This window comes from Cricetulus griseus, chromosome X, assembly GCF_003668045.3.
Source record: "Cricetulus griseus strain 17A/GY chromosome X, alternate assembly CriGri-PICRH-1.0, whole genome shotgun sequence".
Taxonomy (NCBI): domain Eukaryota; kingdom Metazoa; phylum Chordata; class Mammalia; order Rodentia; family Cricetidae; genus Cricetulus; species Cricetulus griseus.
The window spans coordinates 69,699,919-69,719,518 of NC_048604.1; the positions used below are offsets into that span (position 1 = coordinate 69,699,919).

General features: G+C 42.8%; 1 protein-coding gene across 1 annotated transcript; it reads right to left on the bottom strand.

The window, feature by feature from the left end:
* Positions 1-5,576: 5,576 nt before the first annotated feature.
* Arr3 (arrestin 3) lies at positions 5,577-19,016 on the bottom strand. Its single transcript, XM_027431766.1, is given in 15 exon segments — positions 5,577-5,637; positions 5,806-5,818; positions 6,066-6,160; positions 8,072-8,209; positions 8,560-8,632; positions 9,014-9,098; positions 9,280-9,414; positions 10,035-10,103; positions 10,696-10,755; positions 10,854-11,053; positions 16,408-16,448; positions 16,642-16,706; positions 16,840-16,868; positions 17,457-17,498; positions 18,944-19,016. Coding segments are annotated over 15 exon segments (1,179 nt in total).
* Positions 19,017-19,600: the final 584 nt, after the last annotated feature.

Sequence of the window (19,600 nt, forward strand, 5' to 3'; positions counted from 1 at the left end):
GCTGGGCAAGTATCTTCAGAGGAAGATGTCAACTCTTTGGGCATATACCAATAAGTGGTATAGCTGGGTCATGCGGTTGGTTTATTTTTAGCCTTTTGAGAATTCTCCATGCTGGTTTCCAGAGTGGCTGCATCAGTTTACAATTCCACCAACAATGAATGAGAGTTCCCTTTTCCTTGTATTCCCTCCGGTATGTATTGTTTATTGTTTTGTTGATGCTTGCCATTCTGACTGGGATAAGGTGAAATCTCAAAGTTGTTTTCATTTGCATTTTCCTCATTGTTAGGGACAATGAACATTTTTTGAGATATTTCTTAGCCATATTTTTTTTTCTTTTGAGAACTCCCTTGTTTAGGTTCCAGGCCCATTTTTGAATGGGTCGTTTGGGTTGTTTTATTTTGGTTGATTTTTGTTGTTGTTATTTTGACTCTGGTTTTGGGTTTTTTTTTAGTTCTTCATATATTATGGATATTAATTATCTGAGAGATGTATAGCTGGCAAGGATTTTTCTACCACTCTGTGGGCTATACAGAGCTTTTCAGTTTTATGAAGTTCCATTTGAGAATTGTTGGTCTTAATTCTTGAGTAAATGGTGCTGTAATTTTAAAAAAGTGGATTGAGAGAGAAAGACACCATGCAACAGTTTTTTTTTAATTAGGGAGAAAATGGAGGGAGGAGACCCTCCAGGGACAGGAACAGTGAGAAAGAGAAAAGACGTGGGGGGGGCAGACAGATGGATAGAAAGAGAGGGATGGGAGAAAGGCAGGGCCCTATTAAAAGGGAACATACTGAATAGGCACAGGAGGTGCTCTTAGTGGCTGCAGCTGAGGGCATATCCTGTCAGAACCCCAAGGACAGGCCAGTACAGATGCTTGAATACTGGCAAATGGAGTCTTATTAGAAAGTCTTTCCCTATGACCATATCATGTAGTGTACTGTTTCATGCATAGGTCTCTAAACCCATTGGAACGTGTGTGTGTGTGTGTGTGTGTGTGTGTGTGTGTGTGTGTGTGTGTGTGTGTGTGTAAGTCGATAGATACGGATCTAATTTTATCCTTCTGCATGTAGACATACAGTATTCCCAGCACCATTTCTTGAAGATGCTTTCTTTTCTCCAGTGTATGTTTTTAAGCATCATACATACACAAATTTTAATGAAACTGGAGCAAAATTGTACTAGCCTTTGAAGTTACCCTAGCTGCTTTGAAACTGCATCCTGTATAGATATATTTTAGTCATCAATGAAGATAAGATGCTCTGTGTCACTCAGTAGCTGTGAGATGTAAAAGAAACTGACAGCTTCTAGAAGTTGTTTTATTCTTTTTTTAAAAAGATTCATTTATTCATTATGAATACAACAACCTGTCTCCATGTATGTCTGCACTACAGAAGAGAGAATCAGTCTCATTATAGATGGTTGTGAGTCATCATAGGGTTGCTGAGAATTGAACTCAGGACCTCTGGAAGAGCAGCCAGTGCTCTTAACCTCTGAGCCATCTCTCTCCAGCCTGGAAGTCGTTTTATTCTTAAGTATATGAGTTGGAAGAGAGTATTAAAACCATAACCAGGTGTGGTGGTGCGTGCATTTGATCCCAACACTTAGGAAGTAGAGGCAGGAGGGTCTCTGTGAGTTCTAGGTCAAACTAGTCTATATAGCAAACTCCAGGACAGCCAAACTACATAAAACAGTGGTTCTCAGCCTTCCTAATGTTTTGACCCTTTAATGCAGCTCCTCATGTTGTGGTGACTCCCAATGATAAAATTATTTCCATTGCTACTTCATAAATGTAATTTTGCTACGGTTATGAATCATAGTGTAAATATCTGTTTTCACATGGTCGTAGGTGACCCTGGCAAAAGGGTTGTTCAACAACCCCTTCCAAGGGGTTGTGACCCACAGGTTGTGAGCCACTGACATAGAGAAACCCAGTCTCAAAAAAACCCAAACAATAACAACAACAAAACAGCCTTTAATCCCAACACATAGGAGGTAGAGACAGGAGGATCTCTGAGTTCGAGGCCAGCCTGGTTTACAAAGTGAGTTCCAGGACAGCCAGGGCTACACAAAGAAACCCTGTCTTGAAAAAACAAAATGAAACAACCCACCATAACCCTAGGGATGGGAGAGGATGGCTGCTATCTTTCAAATTAGGCAGCCATGACCTAAGCCATGGATAGGGAAAGGGGTTTTGATGCCTGAATTCTGAAAATTCTCAAGTCAGTTTTCAGCCCTTAAGTTTTATGGTAAGGATAGTAGTAGAGTTAGGATATGAGTCCAATCTCAACTCCTAGGAACAGCTTCTAATAAAAAAAGGAATTCTGACCACGTGGTCTTCACTTAAAGTCAAAGGAGCCACCTTTGGCTAAAGTTAATTGTTTGCCATTACCACTTAAACAGAAAAATTGTTCTAGCTTTTAACACGGAGTGAAATTTGCTTCTCTGCTTTCACACTTCCTACCCAAGAAAAGCTAAGAAAAAAAGATGTGTCCTTTTTCCAGCCGTGGAGGTGAAGCCATTTATGGAAGGAAGGGCCGAAACTATACTAGAAGAGCTGTCTTAGTATATGGATAGTGCAAGTAAAATTTTTAAAGGTCCAGAGGCTGAGATGATTTTGTGCTTTCAGGCTGCAAGGTGGGGTGGCAGTGGGGATGAACCTTGCCTCTTTGGTATCATAAGGCAATCTAGGGTACTAAAAGTAAGTGGTTATGGGTAACTAGAGACATTGCAAAAGATGTGTCTTAAAGAGAAATGGGTGTTCTGTTTTTCACACTGCAGCTGATTTCAGCACTAGTCTCAAAAAACATCACATTGAGGTCCCTAGATTATTCTTTACCCTCTTCTGCAGAGAGTTGCCTAGTCAAAGGAAGATAGTAAAGGGACCAGATGGTGGAACCCTGTAGTTAGTGAGTGAGCTTAAACCCTTCTTACATATAGTGATGCTGGTCTAGGGCCAGGAACACTAGAAGCCTTGAGTCCATGACTTTTCTGATCCAACACTGATTTCTGCTCCCCCATGTAGACAGAACACACGGATTGGCCTTTAGGTGTGCAGACCAACAGACCTTACCATTTGTTGTTCAGATCAGCCATGTTACACACCACATTGATGACATATCACTTCTTTCTGCCCATACATCTGGTACTTGTCTGTTTGAAAGACCAACCGTTGTCCTTACTTCACAGTCTCTAAGTCCCCCCTCCCCTGCCAGCATGTGCCAACAAAGAGGGACTCACCCTAGAAGTAGCCTCCCCATCTCATTCCATAGTATTCACAGCTTCTTATCTCACAGCCCATCCCAGACCAGAAATATGAGCCTGGCTTTGCATAGAGAATGGCATTTGTGCCGGGCCTTGATGGCACACGCCTTTAATCCCAGCACTCGGGAGGCAGACACAGGCAGATCTCTGTGAGTTCGAGGCCTGCCTGGTCTACAGAGTGAGTGCCAGGATAGGCTCCAAAGCTACACAGAGAAACCCTGTCTCGAAAAAACAAACAAAAAAAAATAGAGAATGGCATTTGTGTTTCCTATTGCTCTCTAGGCCATAACCTCTAGCCTCACCTTAGAAGGACCAAAAGCATTCCTTGAACTGGACAGGTAGAGATGGTGTAACAGTGATTTCCTGCTCTTGAGCCTGTACCATCTAACATTACATCACGCTCTTCTCCAGTAGCAACTGGAGCCAAAGCCAGGCCTGGGAGCCACACCCCTTTGGCTTCCTCTCTGGGCTTCCTTACAGTGTAAGCCTTAGGTACTGCTAGGCCAGAAGGTGATTACAAGAATAAGTGATCAACTGGGCTGAGCTCCTGGAGTTCAGTTGAAGAGAGGGAGGAGGGATCACATGAGCAAGGGAGGGTCAAGATCATGATGGGGAAAACCACAGAGACAGCTCACCCGAGCTAGTGGGAGCTCAGGAACTCTGGACTGAAAGTTGGGGAACCTGCATGGGACTAAACTAAGCCCTCAGAATGTGGGTGACAGTTGTGCGGCTTGATCTGCTGGGGTGGCCCTGGCAGTGGGACCAGAACCTATCCCGGGTGCATGAACTGGTTTTTTGGAGCCCATTGCTTGTGGTGAGATACCTTGCTCAGCCAAGATACAGGGGGAGGGCTTGGTCCTGTGTAGGGGACAGGCGTGGTCAGGCACACCTGTAGCCAGCTTCTAGCAGGCATGGCTTACTGTCCCCTACAGTCCTGTCTCAATTTGGTATGCCAGACTTTGTTGACTGGGAGGCCTTACCCTCTCTGAGGAGTGGATGGGAGAGGGGAGGTGGGGGAGGGCTGGAGAAGGGGAAGTAGGAGGAACTGGGGTTAATATGTAAAATGAATAAAAAATTAAACTAAAAGAATAAGTGATCAGGTGGGGACCAGGATAGCTGAAGAAAGAGAGAAAAGGCAAGTGACTTGTCAAAGTCTGGAACCACACAGGGGCAAAGTACTTAATACAGGTAATCTAATCAGGCTTGTGAATAAGTATCGGGGAAGGGGACAGGTGCCTGAAGCAGACAGATCATCATTCTCTGTAGTTCCAGTACTCTCCAAAAGGAATGAAATAGCACAGAGATCACCAGCCATGTCTGGACAAAGCAATTGATTAGAGTTGCAGTGGAGACTTCCACACAGGATTATCCCAGATAGGCTTCTCTTAACTTCGTTTCCTGCTGGAGCTTTCTAACTCTGTGCCTGGCTGTTCTGCTGGATAAACTCCTCGATATGACTATGTCCTCTGAGCTTGCAGAAGCAGCAGAGGGGAATGGAAGGTTAGCAAACTCTTTCCTGGGTTTTCTCCACATTCTTGATTCTAGAGAGGCATTCCCTTTCCTGCTTCTCAGCCCTCCCCTCCAGGGGGCTTGTTTCCCTTTTGAATCTGTCTAGACAATGGTGCAGCAGGAGTGTTAGAAGAGAAACAACGGAAAGGAGGGTTGGGTAGAGGGAAGCAATTTCAAAAAGGCAAGAATGAGGTGGATAGAATAGACCCCAAATCAACAGCTTAAAATAGAGAAGGGGCAACCAACCCAGTTTTGTCAGGGGGTAAGTGATCATAAGGACAACTTAGCAACAGAATAGGGTTTTGGAGGGAAGGAAAGAGGAAAAATGGAAGGGATGAAGGGGAAGAACAATTTCAAGAAGAGCAGCAGGTGACGGGCAGGGAAACAGACAGGAAAATGAGAGCTGTGGGAAGCACTAGACTGTGACATGAAGCTAAACCATGCTTCCGGTTCACAGTCTTGAAAGCAATACGTGAAGGAAGCTTTTAAAAATTCCATCATAAAACAGCAATAGGCAGGGGGTGGGGTGGGGCTTCCAAACCTCATAGTGATTTACCTGGTAGCCACTGTGGCAAGCATAGAAAGGGATGGAAAATGGAACCGAAGGTCCTAAGTGGCTCTGCAGTTCCATGAAGAAATTTCTTTGCTCTTCTCCCTCCTTTATTTTTCTGGGCCTTCCCCTCCCCTATATGTTCCCTAAAACCTAGAAATTCTATCTGCCTATTGTCATTCCATCTCAAACCACTCTTTCCCAAGAACAGCTTGGGCTCCAGCCCTCAGGATGATTGTTCCTGGGAGCCTCATGTGGTCACTCACCAAGAGATGGCTTTGGATGGATCAGAATCAGGGGCAGCGCCACACCAAGGTCACTGCAAGCATTTCAACGTTAAGTTACTGAAGTCCTGAAAGGACCTCGTCACTGACCTTCCTTCAGTTTTAACAGTCTAGGAGGTCCTTGTTCTTCAGAGGACTCTTTTGGCCTCTTTATGCCCTCTTCCTCCCTGCCTTGCCTTAGTCCTGTCACCCTAGCTTCTTACCTGGCTGGAAGACCTCCTAGGATGCTGTGAATAAAATGGCAAATTAGTAGAGGAGGAGTCAACCCAGTTTCACTGGGGATAAGGAATCAAAGCTAATTTAGTAACACAATGGGGCTTTAGTGGGGGGGTGACTTGTTCATTGAGTTCACAGGTGAACTTAGCCTGGAAGAAGCAGAATCCCTTGAATGGGTCAGTGCAAAAGGAAGGAAAACAAGGAAGAAACCCTTGGCCCCCAGACCCTGTCCAGACCAACTGGAAACCTTCACTTACCCCCCCATAGGACACCATCAGGTTGACTCTAACTTTGTAGGACACCAGGATCTCCAGGAGCTCCTTGTCCATTCCAGGTTGAAGTCTTGACATTGTAGTGTCAATTTTGGGGTGTTAGGAATATAATTGAATTTAGCTCCCCCAAATCCTTCCTGTGCTTTCCTATTACCATGCCCCATTGCCTGTGTCTTTTCCCAAATGATATTCCAGGCTGTAATTGTTTCTACCCAATTGGGATGACATTTTTCTTCCTAAACTTCCATTTGACTGTGTTACTGTCTGTTCAAGGGCATATTTTATTATTGATTTTTTTGCTTGATTTTTAGGAACCAAAGCAATCTAGCCTCATCTACTTCTCCCATTTCTTCCCTAATTCCTAAACACCTAGAACACAACCTAGGCAGACCGGTCTTCTTTTTGTGCTCCTTAAAATGCCATGTTGGATTCCCACTTTTTACCTTCTCCCCTTTCCATGTTCCAAGTCTGGAATGTTTCTTTCTTCTATTATTAGTATCCAGATTTTACACATTCTTCAAGATCTAGCTCATTCTATCTCCTCTGAGAATCCCTTGCCCGCTATGTTGGCTTTTAACTTCTATTGGACTCATAATATGAACCAAATGCAGCTAACACTTAACTATTGGATTACATTTGCATTCCTCTGTGTTCCTCATCTAGGCCTTATATTGACTGAAGGCAAAGACTGGCTTAAATTTCTTCCATATCCTGATTGTTTTGCATAGGAATGAACATTTAGTAAGTGATCAATAAAAACCTGCTGACTGAAAAATAAAATACCAAAAGCTGTAAGGATCTTTGATTGCTTTGGGGTGCTGATCTCCCTACAAAATAATGCTCCTTAGATAATTTCTAAGGCTATTTCTACAAATAACAACAAGTTGCTTGATAAGGCATGGGGGAAATTGGACACTTGTGATTGTGGATGGTAGACAAATGGCTTTGATGAGAAACACATCTAATGCTAATCTGAAGGCACAGAAGCAAATGAATGGCATCAAAGAATTCGATGAATTCCTGTCATATAATTCTCATTTTATATCCTCCTTTCCCACCGTTTCTCATCTAACCTTCCACTCCATTCTATCTTCTCTAGATAGTAACTATTGTAGAGATCACATGTTTAGAGCCAGATGACATGTATTAGAATCCTGTCTGCCTCCTAATTATTCAACCTTGAACAAGTCCCTTGTCTTTAAACGTCAGGGTTCTTTTTTTCTTTTTTATTTATTTTGATTTTTTGAGACGGTGTTTCTCCGTGTAGCTTCAGAGACTGTCCTGGAACTCACTCTGTAGAGCACGCTGGACTTGAACTCACAGAGATGCACCTGCCTGTGCCTCCTGAGTGCTGGGATTAAAGGCATGTGCCACCACCACCCTGGGTCATTTTTTATTATTATTACATTTTATTTATCTATCTTGTGCCCTTGTATGGATGTGGGAGTGCAGGTGCCATGGTAAACATGTGGAGGTCAGAGGACAACAAGAATTGATTCCTTCACCATGTGGGTCCTAGAGATTGAACTCAAGCAGTCAGCTTAACAGCAGGTACCTTTATTTGTTGAGGCATCGCACCAGCCCTTGTTGGTATCATTTTTGTGACAGGGTCTTGCTGTATAGCCTAAGGAGGCCTCAAACTTGAGATTCTCCTATCTCAGTGCTGACCACTAACTGTTCTAGGATGACAAGTATGCACCCCCATGACTGGTTTGGACTGTGAAAATCTTATATAACAAAGATCTTCTGTTCTCTGCATTTTCCTTTCTTAGTACCTAAGACCTAAGCTTACTATCAGTCCAATAGGTATTCATTTAGCTTGAGGCTGGCTCTGAGGCCTGCGAGCATGCTGAACACTGGCTGAGGGGCATTTTAAAAGACAAATAGGCTCAACTGAAGAGGAAACCTCAGAACCATACATATAGCATGTAGGATGGCTTAAGGATAGGAAGTAGAGGTTGCAAATTACCTATGAGCTTACATTGTGCTAGAGGCCAGATTAGTAGCTTCATGCTTGAATTTGCCATCCAGTGCCAGGCCTTGTTTCTGGTAGTTGGCAGCCGGGAGTGGGGTTACTGTAAAGGTCTGGGAGAAGCTTGAGTTAGCAGCTACTGTCTCTCTTTGAAAGGGAACAAGAGAAGAATTTAAGCAACCTTGTCAACTAAGTGTACTTTTATTCCCAAGAGTATCTGCCATAGTCTCAAGAACCACTGGGAAAAGTAAAGAGAATTGGTTTATCTATGAAGAATAGGAAAAATTAACTGTGGTGGGAAATCCCTGTCCTAGCATTGTGGTGGTCTTCCAGAGATTTCCTCCCTTTTTATACTTCAGTCCTGACTGTGACATTCCTCATTTCTAGATTCTCCCTGCTTTTTCTTCTGTTCCAAAACCCTTTCTCTGTCTCTTGGCCTTCTTCCCACCATCTCACTCATCCCCTCCACTTTCTCCCTAGCCCCAGCACCAGCTCACGTGAACTCCTGAATGAACACAGTCTTCGTGTACTTGTCTAGTGATTACCGGACAACATCTGTGACCGGCAAAACTGAAAAAGCCAGGGAAAGAACATGAGTAATCAGGCAATCACCTTCATGACCCCAGCTTACCGCCCTTTGCTACGATCCTATACATATGCATTAAGATGCGATCACATGTTTGCCTTTTGTTTTTTCCAGATAGGCTTTCTCTGTGTAGCTCTGGCTATCTTGAAACTTTCTCTATAGACCAGGCTGGCCTCAAACTCATCACAGAGATCTGCCTGCCCCTGCCTTCTGAGTGCTGATATTAAAGGCATGTGCCACCACTGCCCAGCAGTGATTACCATGTTTTGGAAAGAAAATTAAGATAAATGTAAATGGATAAGGAGTGCAGCTGCATTTTAGAGCCTGTGGTTTGGAGCTCAGATGTAGAGCAATAAGACACTCACCTGCGATCTTGATACTTTTGATGACCTTGTTGGTATAGTTGTTGATAGAAACATGGACAGAAATGGCTTATCCATGGTAATGAACCTGAACCAGGAGAAGGTTGGAGGGAGGACACCCAGACCTAAATCTAGAAATTTTGTTTCCTTAAAACTGTTGTTTCCCCAGCTCCCATCTTTGCCTACCCAAGTTAAGACATCAGTAAAAAAGGGGCTATGAGAGGGGTTCTAATAATAAGGAATATGATATTGGGGGTGGGGTCACCAACCTTCCTGTCCATCCAGGCCTTGAGTTGTAGGGACTGAGCTGACAGAAAGAAGCTTGGAATGGTCTGTGCCCAGGGACCAGGGTCTGGTTCCAGAGGTGAAAACTGTACTTTCCGTATAACCAGAATCACTGAGTAGAGGCCAGAGGATAAGATACAAAACTAATTCCGGAACCACAGACCACCCATACTACTCTTAAAGCTTTGTGCTTACTCAGGGGTGGGGTGGGAGAAAGTCCTCCCTCAGAGAATGCCTTGAATCCTTGATGTTCTGCAGCCCAAAAGATTGCAAACTGGCCCACTGACTAAATCTGCCCTGTTTCTTGTTTATCTGTGGTCTGCAATCTAAGAATGATGATTACAATTGTAGGTGGCTAAAATAAATTAAAATGCCATATTCCATGATATAGATATTATATAAAATCCAAATTTCAGTGTCCACAAATTCAGTTTTGTTAGAATACAGCAACATGTTCTCATTTCTATAGTATTCATGACTGTTCTAGTGCAACAACAGCAGAGTTATTGCAGTTGCAACCAAGACTTGCTAGGCCACAAAATGTAAATATGTGGCATTTGTTTTTTTACATGGCTGCCAACCCATGTCCTATAGTGAAGAAGAGAAGTGAAATCAGAGGGACTCAGAACAGGACATCTAAGTTGGTGGCAATGGTGCTATGGACTAGGTCTGTTTCTGTCCTAAGAGCAGGGTCTGTGATAGAGGTTTAAGGCAAGAATTTGGAGAAGACTGAAGAATACCTCTTAGGGATTTTCTTATCCAGATTTTCTGAACAGAAACTCTTCAATTCAAAGTCAACCCCACAAGGCTGCAAAGAATCAGGAACAAAGAAAATGTATTTCCAGTTCTATCACTCTCTCCCTTGTGGGACTACATGAAAATGTCTTCATCCTTATGCCCCATTGTAACTCAGATGCCTGTGAATTAAAGGCTTGGCCCCAGCTTATGTTTCTTTTCTTTTTGAGACAGGGTCTCACTGTGTATGTAGCCCTGGCTGACCTGGAACCCACTATATTGACCAGGTGGGCTTCAAATTCAACAGAGATCTGCCTACCTCACCTCCCAATTGCTGGGATTAAAAATGTGTACAACCACACCTAGTTTAGTTGATGTTTCTATTGGGAGGTGGTAAAAATTTTAAGTGTTGAAACCTCTTAAGAGAGGTTGAGGAAGTTCGGTTATTTCAGGCATGCACTTCTTGGTATTCTTTTTGTTCCCTGGGCCCTGTGAGGTGACCATGACTCTTCTACCATGTGCTCCCATTTATTTATGTTGCCACAAGCCCAAATAAACTGAGTTGCCATAGACTGAACCATGAGGGGGGAAGAGACAAGAAAAATCCTTCCCTTTTTTAAAGTTGGTTATGTCATTGGACTGGCTCATTGTCTTTCTTCCCTTACCTTTCCTGAATCTTCAGGCCCAGGCTGCAGTGTCACTGAACAGGGCAGGTTAGCAACCATCTAAGAAATCAAAAGGAACTCAGCAAAATAGGGACACCTTTCCTGTTCTTTTATATCTTAATCTTCTCTGGAGACTGCCTGAGACTTGAGGGCAGTACCTGAAGTGTGAAAGGGTGGGCATTGGCCCCAAGTTTGTGCAGAAGCTGCTCCTGTAAAGCTGCAAGGGGTCCCTGGACTCTGATGGGTTCAGCTGGAGCCACTTGCTTGGCCTGCACATAGAGATCTTTGCGGAATGTGAGACCAATCACACCCAAGTCATCATAGCTATAGTGAAAAGCACATGTCAACATGACAAGCACTGCAGGCAGAGAAGGAAGAGAGTGACTTTTTAGACTAGCAGTGAAGGATATCATAAATGGATAGGAGGACACAGAGAAGCAAGCTAATATAATCCAAAAAGTATGGCCATAAAGAAAAGGATCAACACATTTGGTTGCAGTAAAATTTTAGACGTCTCTGTGTGAAAAGTTTCACAAAGAAAAAAGGAAATCCAGAGTAAAAATATTTGAAGCACTTACAACAGTGTAGCATCTGGAATATAAAGAACTCTGGGAGGCCGAGGAGATATAGTTCAGTTGGCAAAGAACTTTCTGTGAAAGCATGAGAACTTGGATTTGATCCCATGTTTAAAAGGTGGGGCATGGAGTGGTACATGTTTTCAACCCTGGCACTGCTAGGTGGAGACAGGTGGATCCCCGGGTCTTAGTGGCCAGCCAGCTAGCCTAGCCTAACCAGTGAGCCCCAGAACAGTGAGAGATCCAGTATCAGAAAACATGGTATATGGTGCCTCTTGAAGAATGACATCCAAGGTTGACCTCTGGCCTCCACACATACCTGCACATACATGAGCAAAATAACTGTTACAAATCAGTAAAAATATGCCATTCTAAAAGTTTGCAAAGAATGAGGACAGTTTCTTAGCAGAAGCACAAGTGGAATGAATGACTAATGATTTGTGTAGTTTCAGTAGTAATCAGATGCATTCAAATTAAAGCCACAGTGGGATGACATTTCATACAGATCAGACTGTCAAAAATATTAAAGCCAGACAACACTAAGTGTTCACGATGCTGTAGCTCAATTGGAGTTCAAATAAATGACTGGTGGGAGCTGCATTAATATAACCACGTTGGAAAACTGCTGCTATCCAGTAAAATTGAATCTTTTATCATTTTCACTTATGAATAGGGTAAGGCCCTTATTAAAGAAGCCTTATGTAGCACCCATTTTTTTTTCTGTTTCACCTTCTTCCACCTAAGGATACAACATTCCTCCCCTCTGGAGGGTCCAGCAACAAGGCGTAATTTTAGATGCAAAGAGAAGCCTTTACCAGAGAATTGAACATGTTAATCATTTGAACTTGGATTTGCCAGGCTACTGAATGGTGAGAAAATAAATTTCTTTTCCTTTTATATATCACCCAGTCTTGGGTATTTTGGTATAGCAGCATTAATGGACTAAGAAATATATTAACATGATTAAATACAAAGGGAGTAAAAAAATTCTATTAGAATTAAATGTGCAGTGCATTACCATTTATATAAAGCTTAAAATGTAACAATATAAAAATTGATTGTAGATACATAAATGTGAAGTGTAAGTATACAAGCATAATGAAATAAACAACACTAAATCTGGGAAAGTGGTTACGTGGGTAGGAGAAAAGAGAAGGATAAGGGGCAGAGACTCAAAGAAGGACACAGGAAACTTGAGGTTCTATAGTTCCTTTCAAAGTTAGGTAATAGATATAACTTTTATGCCCAAAATATTTAATAGTTTAAATGAGTTAATAAGATTTAGGGTCAGGCCGGGCGTTGGTGGTGCATGCCTTTAATCCCAGCACTCAGGAGGCAGAGGCAGGCGGATCTCTGTGAGTTTGAGACCAACCTGGTCTGCAGAGCGAGTGCCAGGATAGGCTCCAAAGCTACACAGAGAAACCCTGTCTCGAAAAACAAAAACAAAAACAAACAAAAAACAAAAAAGATTTAGGGTCAGGTACCAATAGGTGAAAGTGTGTGTTGCACAAGGTGGAAGATTTCATTTCAATCCAAAGAACTCACAAAAAGCTGGAAGTGGTGGCTTGTATGTGTAATCCCTGCATTCATAAGCTGAGATGGGTGCAGAGGCAAGGGAATTGTTCAGACATTCATGGGTCAGCTAGACAGAGTAGCAGAAACATGAGAGATGTGAAGATGAAAGGGTGAACTGACACTAAAGTTCTTCTCTGACCTCCACCCACACTGTACTCGCATCTGCATCGACACACAGATCATATACATCTCTGCACAAACAAACACATAATAATAACAAAATTGCAAAAAAAGATTTAGGATCAGGATATCTGGGTTTTAATGGGGCTTATACAAATCCCTTGGCTTCCCTGGATCTGTTAGTGAAACTGTCAAAAAGGACTGGAGCCCGGGAGATGGTTCAGTGGGTAAGAGGACAACTATGAGGACTGAATTACAATCTCCAGAACCCATATAAAAAGCTGGGCATAGCTGCATGTGTTTGTAATCCCAGCATTTGTGAGAAGAGACAAGCAGAACCCAGGAGATCACTGGCCATCCCGCCTATCCAAAATGGTGGGCTTAGTTCAGTGAGAGACCCTCATCTCAGGGAATAAGGTGGAGAGGTATAGAGGAAGACACTGAGAGGTCACCTCTGGCCTCAGCATGTGGGTGAATAGGCATGCGTATCTGCATAGTCACATACATGTACTACCGTCATATTCAGGCAGCGCATGCATACCCTCAATACACAAAGAGTACTGCACTGTGAGCCATAACTCTATTATGTAGACTTCACAACAATCCTTAAGTAAAGAAAAAGTTTGGCAATGGTTCCGGATTCCTTTCCTTCTACTTATTTATTTATGTATGTATTTATCTTGACACAGGGTGTCATGTAGCCTGAGGTGGTCTTGAACTCTTGAGTATATGCTACCATGTCTGGTTTCTGCAGTGCTGAGGATTGAACGCAGGACTTCATGCATGCTAGACAAACACTCTGTCAACTAAACTGCATCCCCAGCCAGGTTCAGGACTTCAACTTACTCAGATCTAGACTCCAGAACCAAGACTCATTTGTACCAAATTTCAAGAAGAGGATGCTTATAAGGAGTTAATGTAGGGCTGGAGAGATGACTTGGAGGTTAAGAGCACTGACTGCTCTTCCAGAGATCCTGAATTCAATTCCCAGCAACCACTTGGTGGCTCCCAACCATCTGTAAATGAGATCTGGTGCCCTCTTCCGGCCCGCAGGCAACATGCAGGCAGAATATTGTATACATAATAAAAACAATACCAACTTTTAGCCGGATGTTGGTGGTGCACGCCTTAACAAAAAAAAGGGGGAGGGAGGGGAGGGGGGGAGGGGAGGGAGAGGGAGAGGGGGTTGACGTGTGAAGCAGGCTTCTTCCTAATTTGAACTAATAAATTTTTTTTTAAAAAGGGGAGTTAATGTATAAAAACTTCCTTTGCAGCCTAATGCGGTGTTTAGATGTAGTTGGAGCACCTGGGAGGTGGAGGTTGAGGATCAGGACGTAATTACTGATTAACCTTACCTACAAAGTGAGTTTAAGGCCACAATGAGGAAATGGGACTTTTTTTTTTTTTGGTTTTTTGAGGCAGGGTTTCTCTGTGTAGCTTTGAAGCCTATCCTGGCACTCGCTCTGGAGACCAGGCTGGCCTCGAACTCACAGAGATCCGCCTGCCTCTGCCTCCCGAGTGCTGGGATTAAAGGCGTGCGCCACCAACGCCCGGCTGAGGCCCCATCTTTAACAAAGAAAAATAATTTTATTTAGAAATATCCATAGACATGAATGATTGATGACTATGATGATAAAGATGATAGAAATTTTGGCAAAAAATGGAACAGGTACAAATGAACTCCTACTTTGCAGCTGTTATCTGAGAAATATACTAATGGAGTGTGAGATGGGTTAGGCAGGTATACTCCCAAACTAAAATGACAGGGATGGAATCAAGGAAAGGTAGAGAACAGAGATGGGTAACTTTAAGTCTATCCAGGGCTTTAAAACAGAGAAACTCCCATGAGAAAATACGGTGAAAGTAAGATGATGTTCATAAAGTAACAAAACATACAGCTGGGAGTAAATTTAAATGAAAAACAATATAAAACTCTGCCAAAGAGACACAAAAGAGAATTTAAAGGAGAAGAAAAAACATATCTAATTTCTGAGTAAACATACATCTTGGGGGAGATGAGTTCTGACTATGTATCTCCATTGTCCTGAAAGTCACTCTGCATGCTAGCCTGACCTTGAACTTATTATACTTTGCTTCTTGCTTCAGACTCTTAGGTGCTGGGATATATGTAGGCTAACATACCAAACAACATGCAATTTTTTAAATTAAGTATTTCCTATGTTATTCTGAGCATCTTTAGGAATTCGGGGCGGGGGGGCATTTAGATTTTAGAAAGAGTATTTGTTACTTATATATAAGTTAGCCAATTTGTGGCTATACTGCAAGTTTCTCTGATATTTGAAACTGGCCAGATTGCTTATCTATGGTGCTTAATCTCAGAGATGATGGCTCTTTTATCCCTCAATATCTAAAGGCTGTTTTTAGACTAGTAGTCACCAACTGGTTCTGAATCTTTTTTCCAGTTGAATCTAATTTTCAGTCCAGTTGGATCACAGTGGGGTTAATCCATAGTGAGAATTAAAAAGGAAAAATACAGTGGAAAATATTTCAGTGCAATCTTGAACTAGAGTTCTGCTGCCAGAGTGCTGTTTCCTGCTGTTATTGCCTTGGTTATTATCCCTTTGGAATTTTTGTTAAAGGAATGTTTAGGGAGTTTCTCTCCTTCCTTCTCTCTCTCCCTGCCCCCCACACGAAAAACAGTGAAAAATATCTCGATGGAATGACATATATCAGAGCTTGCAAAATGGAAGCCTGAGGGACACTTAGAGTACAAGAAAAAGAAAGAAAGAAAGAAAGAAAGAAAGAAAGAAAGAAAGAAAGAAAGAAAGGAAGGAAGGAAGGAAGGAAGGAAGAAAGAAAGGAGAAAGAGGGAGAGAGAGGGAGGAAGGGAGGGAGAGAGGGAAGAAGGGAGGGAAGGAGGGAGGAAGGGAAGGAGGGAGGGAGGGAGGGAGGGAGGAAAAAATAGTTAAAGTCCTATCAGGTCTTTAAAAATCTTTTAGTGAGTTGTTAGAATTTGAAAGCCATAAAATTTATGTAAAAATATGGATTTTTCTATGTATTGGTTTACTCCATAGGCAGACTAAGCTTAAATTGAAACAAGTAGTCAAGCAGAACCACCATACCAATAATGGGGAAAACCAGAAATTTTATAAAGACATTATTTTAATTTCAACACATGTCTTTGTTTAGTGTGATTTTGAAAAGTATAATTTTATTTGTTCTCTAGAAACATAGTTATTTTGAATACTCTTTGGGGAAAAAATAAGCAATCCAAGTTCCATTTCCAGCTCTTTTTATAACCAAAAGAATGTGACCCCATTAGGCCGAACTTCCCACTTGTCGGGACCCGGAAGACCGCATTCACAGTGCCTGCTGCTTTCTGTTTTTCTCATGCCCCTCTAGTCTAGGCCTCTCAGTAAGGTCGCCTATCTTGTCTGTGTGATGTTTCTGCAAGGGGCTGGGACTTCTGCATCTTACTTACTCTTACGACCTTTTAAGTACTCCGGGTCAACAAGGATTACTCTGCAGAGAGAGGGAGAGGTGGCATCCTGGTCAGAAAACCGTTAAGTGTGAGCGAAACAGAGATTGACTCTTGAAGTGATTCTTCCCTTTTTACTCTTCGGTTGGCCTCATTGTTCTGCATGATCATTCATGGTCTCTCTTTTACTTCCTGGCTCCCACTCCCTTCCCAGGCTCTTTCCTACTTGGGACTCACTAAGATATGGGCTCCACAGTGTCCGAATCATCCACGAAGTCTCTTTTCCCCAGGTAGATGGAAAGCTGTTGTGGAACAACTTGTTGTATCAGTCTCGAAGTTGTCTTTGAATGAATTGTCCTGAAACCCAGAGTCCAACCCACTGAGATCTTGAAGAACATATCCACTCATCCCTCTGGCTGGGTCAGGTTCTCTTACCTTCCCATTGGAGCTAGTCTTCTTAAACGCTCAAAATCAGAAAGAGGAAGGGGTTGGCAGAGCAAAAAAGAGGAGACAAAAGAAGAAAAGAAAGGGAAGTTTGGGGAACAGAAAAGATTCCTAGGATTAGAAGAGGCTCCAAGAGCATGAGATAGAGCAAAGGTAGAGATAATTGGGGTAGGGGCCAAAGCTATAAACTCCTCCAGTCCAAAGACAAATACTCAGGTTTGGATAAGGAACAATCCACAGATCAACATCAATAGACAGAATTCTTATGTGGACATGCTGGCTGAGGAATTTATGCTGAATCTTTCCTGAGACAAGGGAAAGGAGGAAAACTCAGTTATTTAATCCCTGTTTTCCACATTTCACTCCAGTATCCCACAGAGATGTACCCAGTGTAATGAAAATTTACTTTCTTAGATACCACACCAGCACTCAATGCTTCCTGTTCTTCCCCCTTCCTATAAAGAACCAAAAGTTAAAATTAATAAAAGCTTAAAAACCTGGGCCCCGAAGAGGGAACTTTTAATGACTGGGAATGCCATGGCTGGTGCCTGAGCCCAACTCTCAGAGAAGGGGAGGAGAATGTCCACCACTTGTGTCAACATTCCTACGTCTGCTAATAGCTGGTGATAAGGTTGTAAAGATCCCTCGGCCTAAAATCAAAAACACCAATGTCAGTTTATGCTGGAGAGGATGTGGAGAAAGGGGAACACTTCTCCACTGCTGGTAGGAGTGCCAACTTGTACAGCCACTTTGGAAATCAGTATGGCAACTCCTCAAGAAAATGGGAATCAGTCTACCACAAGATCCAGCAATTCCACTCCTAGGCATATACCCAAAAGAAGCACATTCATACAACAAGGACATCTGTTCAACAATGTTCATAGCAGCACTATTTGTAATAGCCAGAAACTGGAAGCAGCCTAGATGCCCCTCAACCAAAGAATGGATAGAGAAAATGTACAATGGAGTACTACTCAGCAGAAAAAAAAAAACCAACAATGGAATCTTGAAATTTGCAGGAAAATGGATGGAACTAGAAGAAACCATTCTGAGCGAGGTAACCCAATCACAAAAAGACAAACATGGTATGTACTCACTCATATGTGGATTTTAGACATAGAGTAAAGGATTACCAGCCTACAATCCACACTGCCAGAGAAGCTAGTAAATAAGGAGGACCCTAAGAGAGACATACATGGTCCCCTGGAGAAGGGGAAAGGGTCAAGATCCCCTGAGCAAAATTGAGAGCATGGGAAGAGGGGGGAGGGAGCTATGAGAATGAGAAGGGAAGAAGAGGAGGGATGCAGAGGTCATGAGGGAGCAGAAAGGTTGAGTCAGGGAAGAATAGAAGAAAGGATATGTGATAGGTTTTAGTTGGGGGGTGGTGGAGGAGGACGGGAGGGAGAAGGGAACTGGGATTGTCATGTCAAACAATCTTGTTTCTAATTCAAATAAAAAATGATTAAAAAAAATAAAAAATAAAAAAGATCCCTCGGCCAAGGGGATAACTGACAGACCCTGTGACTCTGTAACCCTGCAACCCCATGCCCTGTCTTATCATACTCAAATGTATTTTGCTTAAAATATATAGTTACTGCTTTACTCTGTACTTTGTATGACCTTAAGTAATCACGGAAACTCTGAAATTTGTGGTCTTCAACCTTATGGTCTTCCCCTTTAAAAGCTTTTCTTTTGGCTGGTTGGATCTCATTTCCCTGCCATGGAGTGAGATCCAAGCTGGCCAGCTTGAACAATAAAAAGAAACCTTTGCTTTTGCATCAGAGGTGCGGGCTCTTTGGGTTGGTCTGGGGCTCCGAAAACCAGGCACAACACCTAGGGCACCTCTTCAGTTATACACTTAGCCAACTGGACTAGGGGAGAACACCTCCCTCCCTATTTTCTGTAAGTCAGTCTCTGTCTTTCAGTTTGCCTGCCTTTCTTTCTGTGTGTGTGTGTGTGTGTGTGTGTGTGTGTGTGTGTGTGTGTGTGTGTACATGCATGCACGCATATGGCATATTGTGAAAGGCAGAAGGATGTCTAGTGTATTTCTTGATTGCTCCCCACCTTGTTTTGTAACCCTTTCTAGTTATCCCACTTGATCCCACGCTGGCTCTTAAAATGTGTTTCTTGGCCTGTATGATACTGAACTTCACCTGGCACACAGTCATCGGCAATATATGTTTGCTAACTATATGAATGAATAAATAACTCGATTATTTCTCTGTTTGTCCCTGAAATGGACACGAACCTGAATTAGGATGCTTTTGACCTCCATCTAAGAAAGAAGAAAGGTAAAAAGGAGGAGGAAAGGTGTAGGAGAGAAGGGGCTGCTGCTCTGGCTTTCTTGGTGTTGGTGGTAGAAGCCTCTGTGGAGGTTGAAGTCCCTCTTTGCCCTTACTTATCATCTCACTTATTACTTTCCTCCAAATTTCCCACCCTAGCCCCACACATCTCTTCAGGTGCTAGGGAACCATAGAGAGAGAAGTGTCTTCTGGTGCTTTCCTTTGATACCTACTAGGCCTGGTCAAAGGGATGAGCTGGGGGTGGTGAGTTCTAGGAGTCTCTTACTTCAGCCTGAAAATCCATTTGCTTGCATCAGGAAAGATGCCCCTCTCCTTCCCCTAAAGAGATGCTAAAGGCAAGGATCGTAGGCTTAGAATGGGCTAGAAGCAGGGAGATTTAGAATATTACCTGAGGAAAGAGACAAAGTGCACATCAGCCTCCAGCTCTGGTTGCTAAGCTGGCCTCCCAG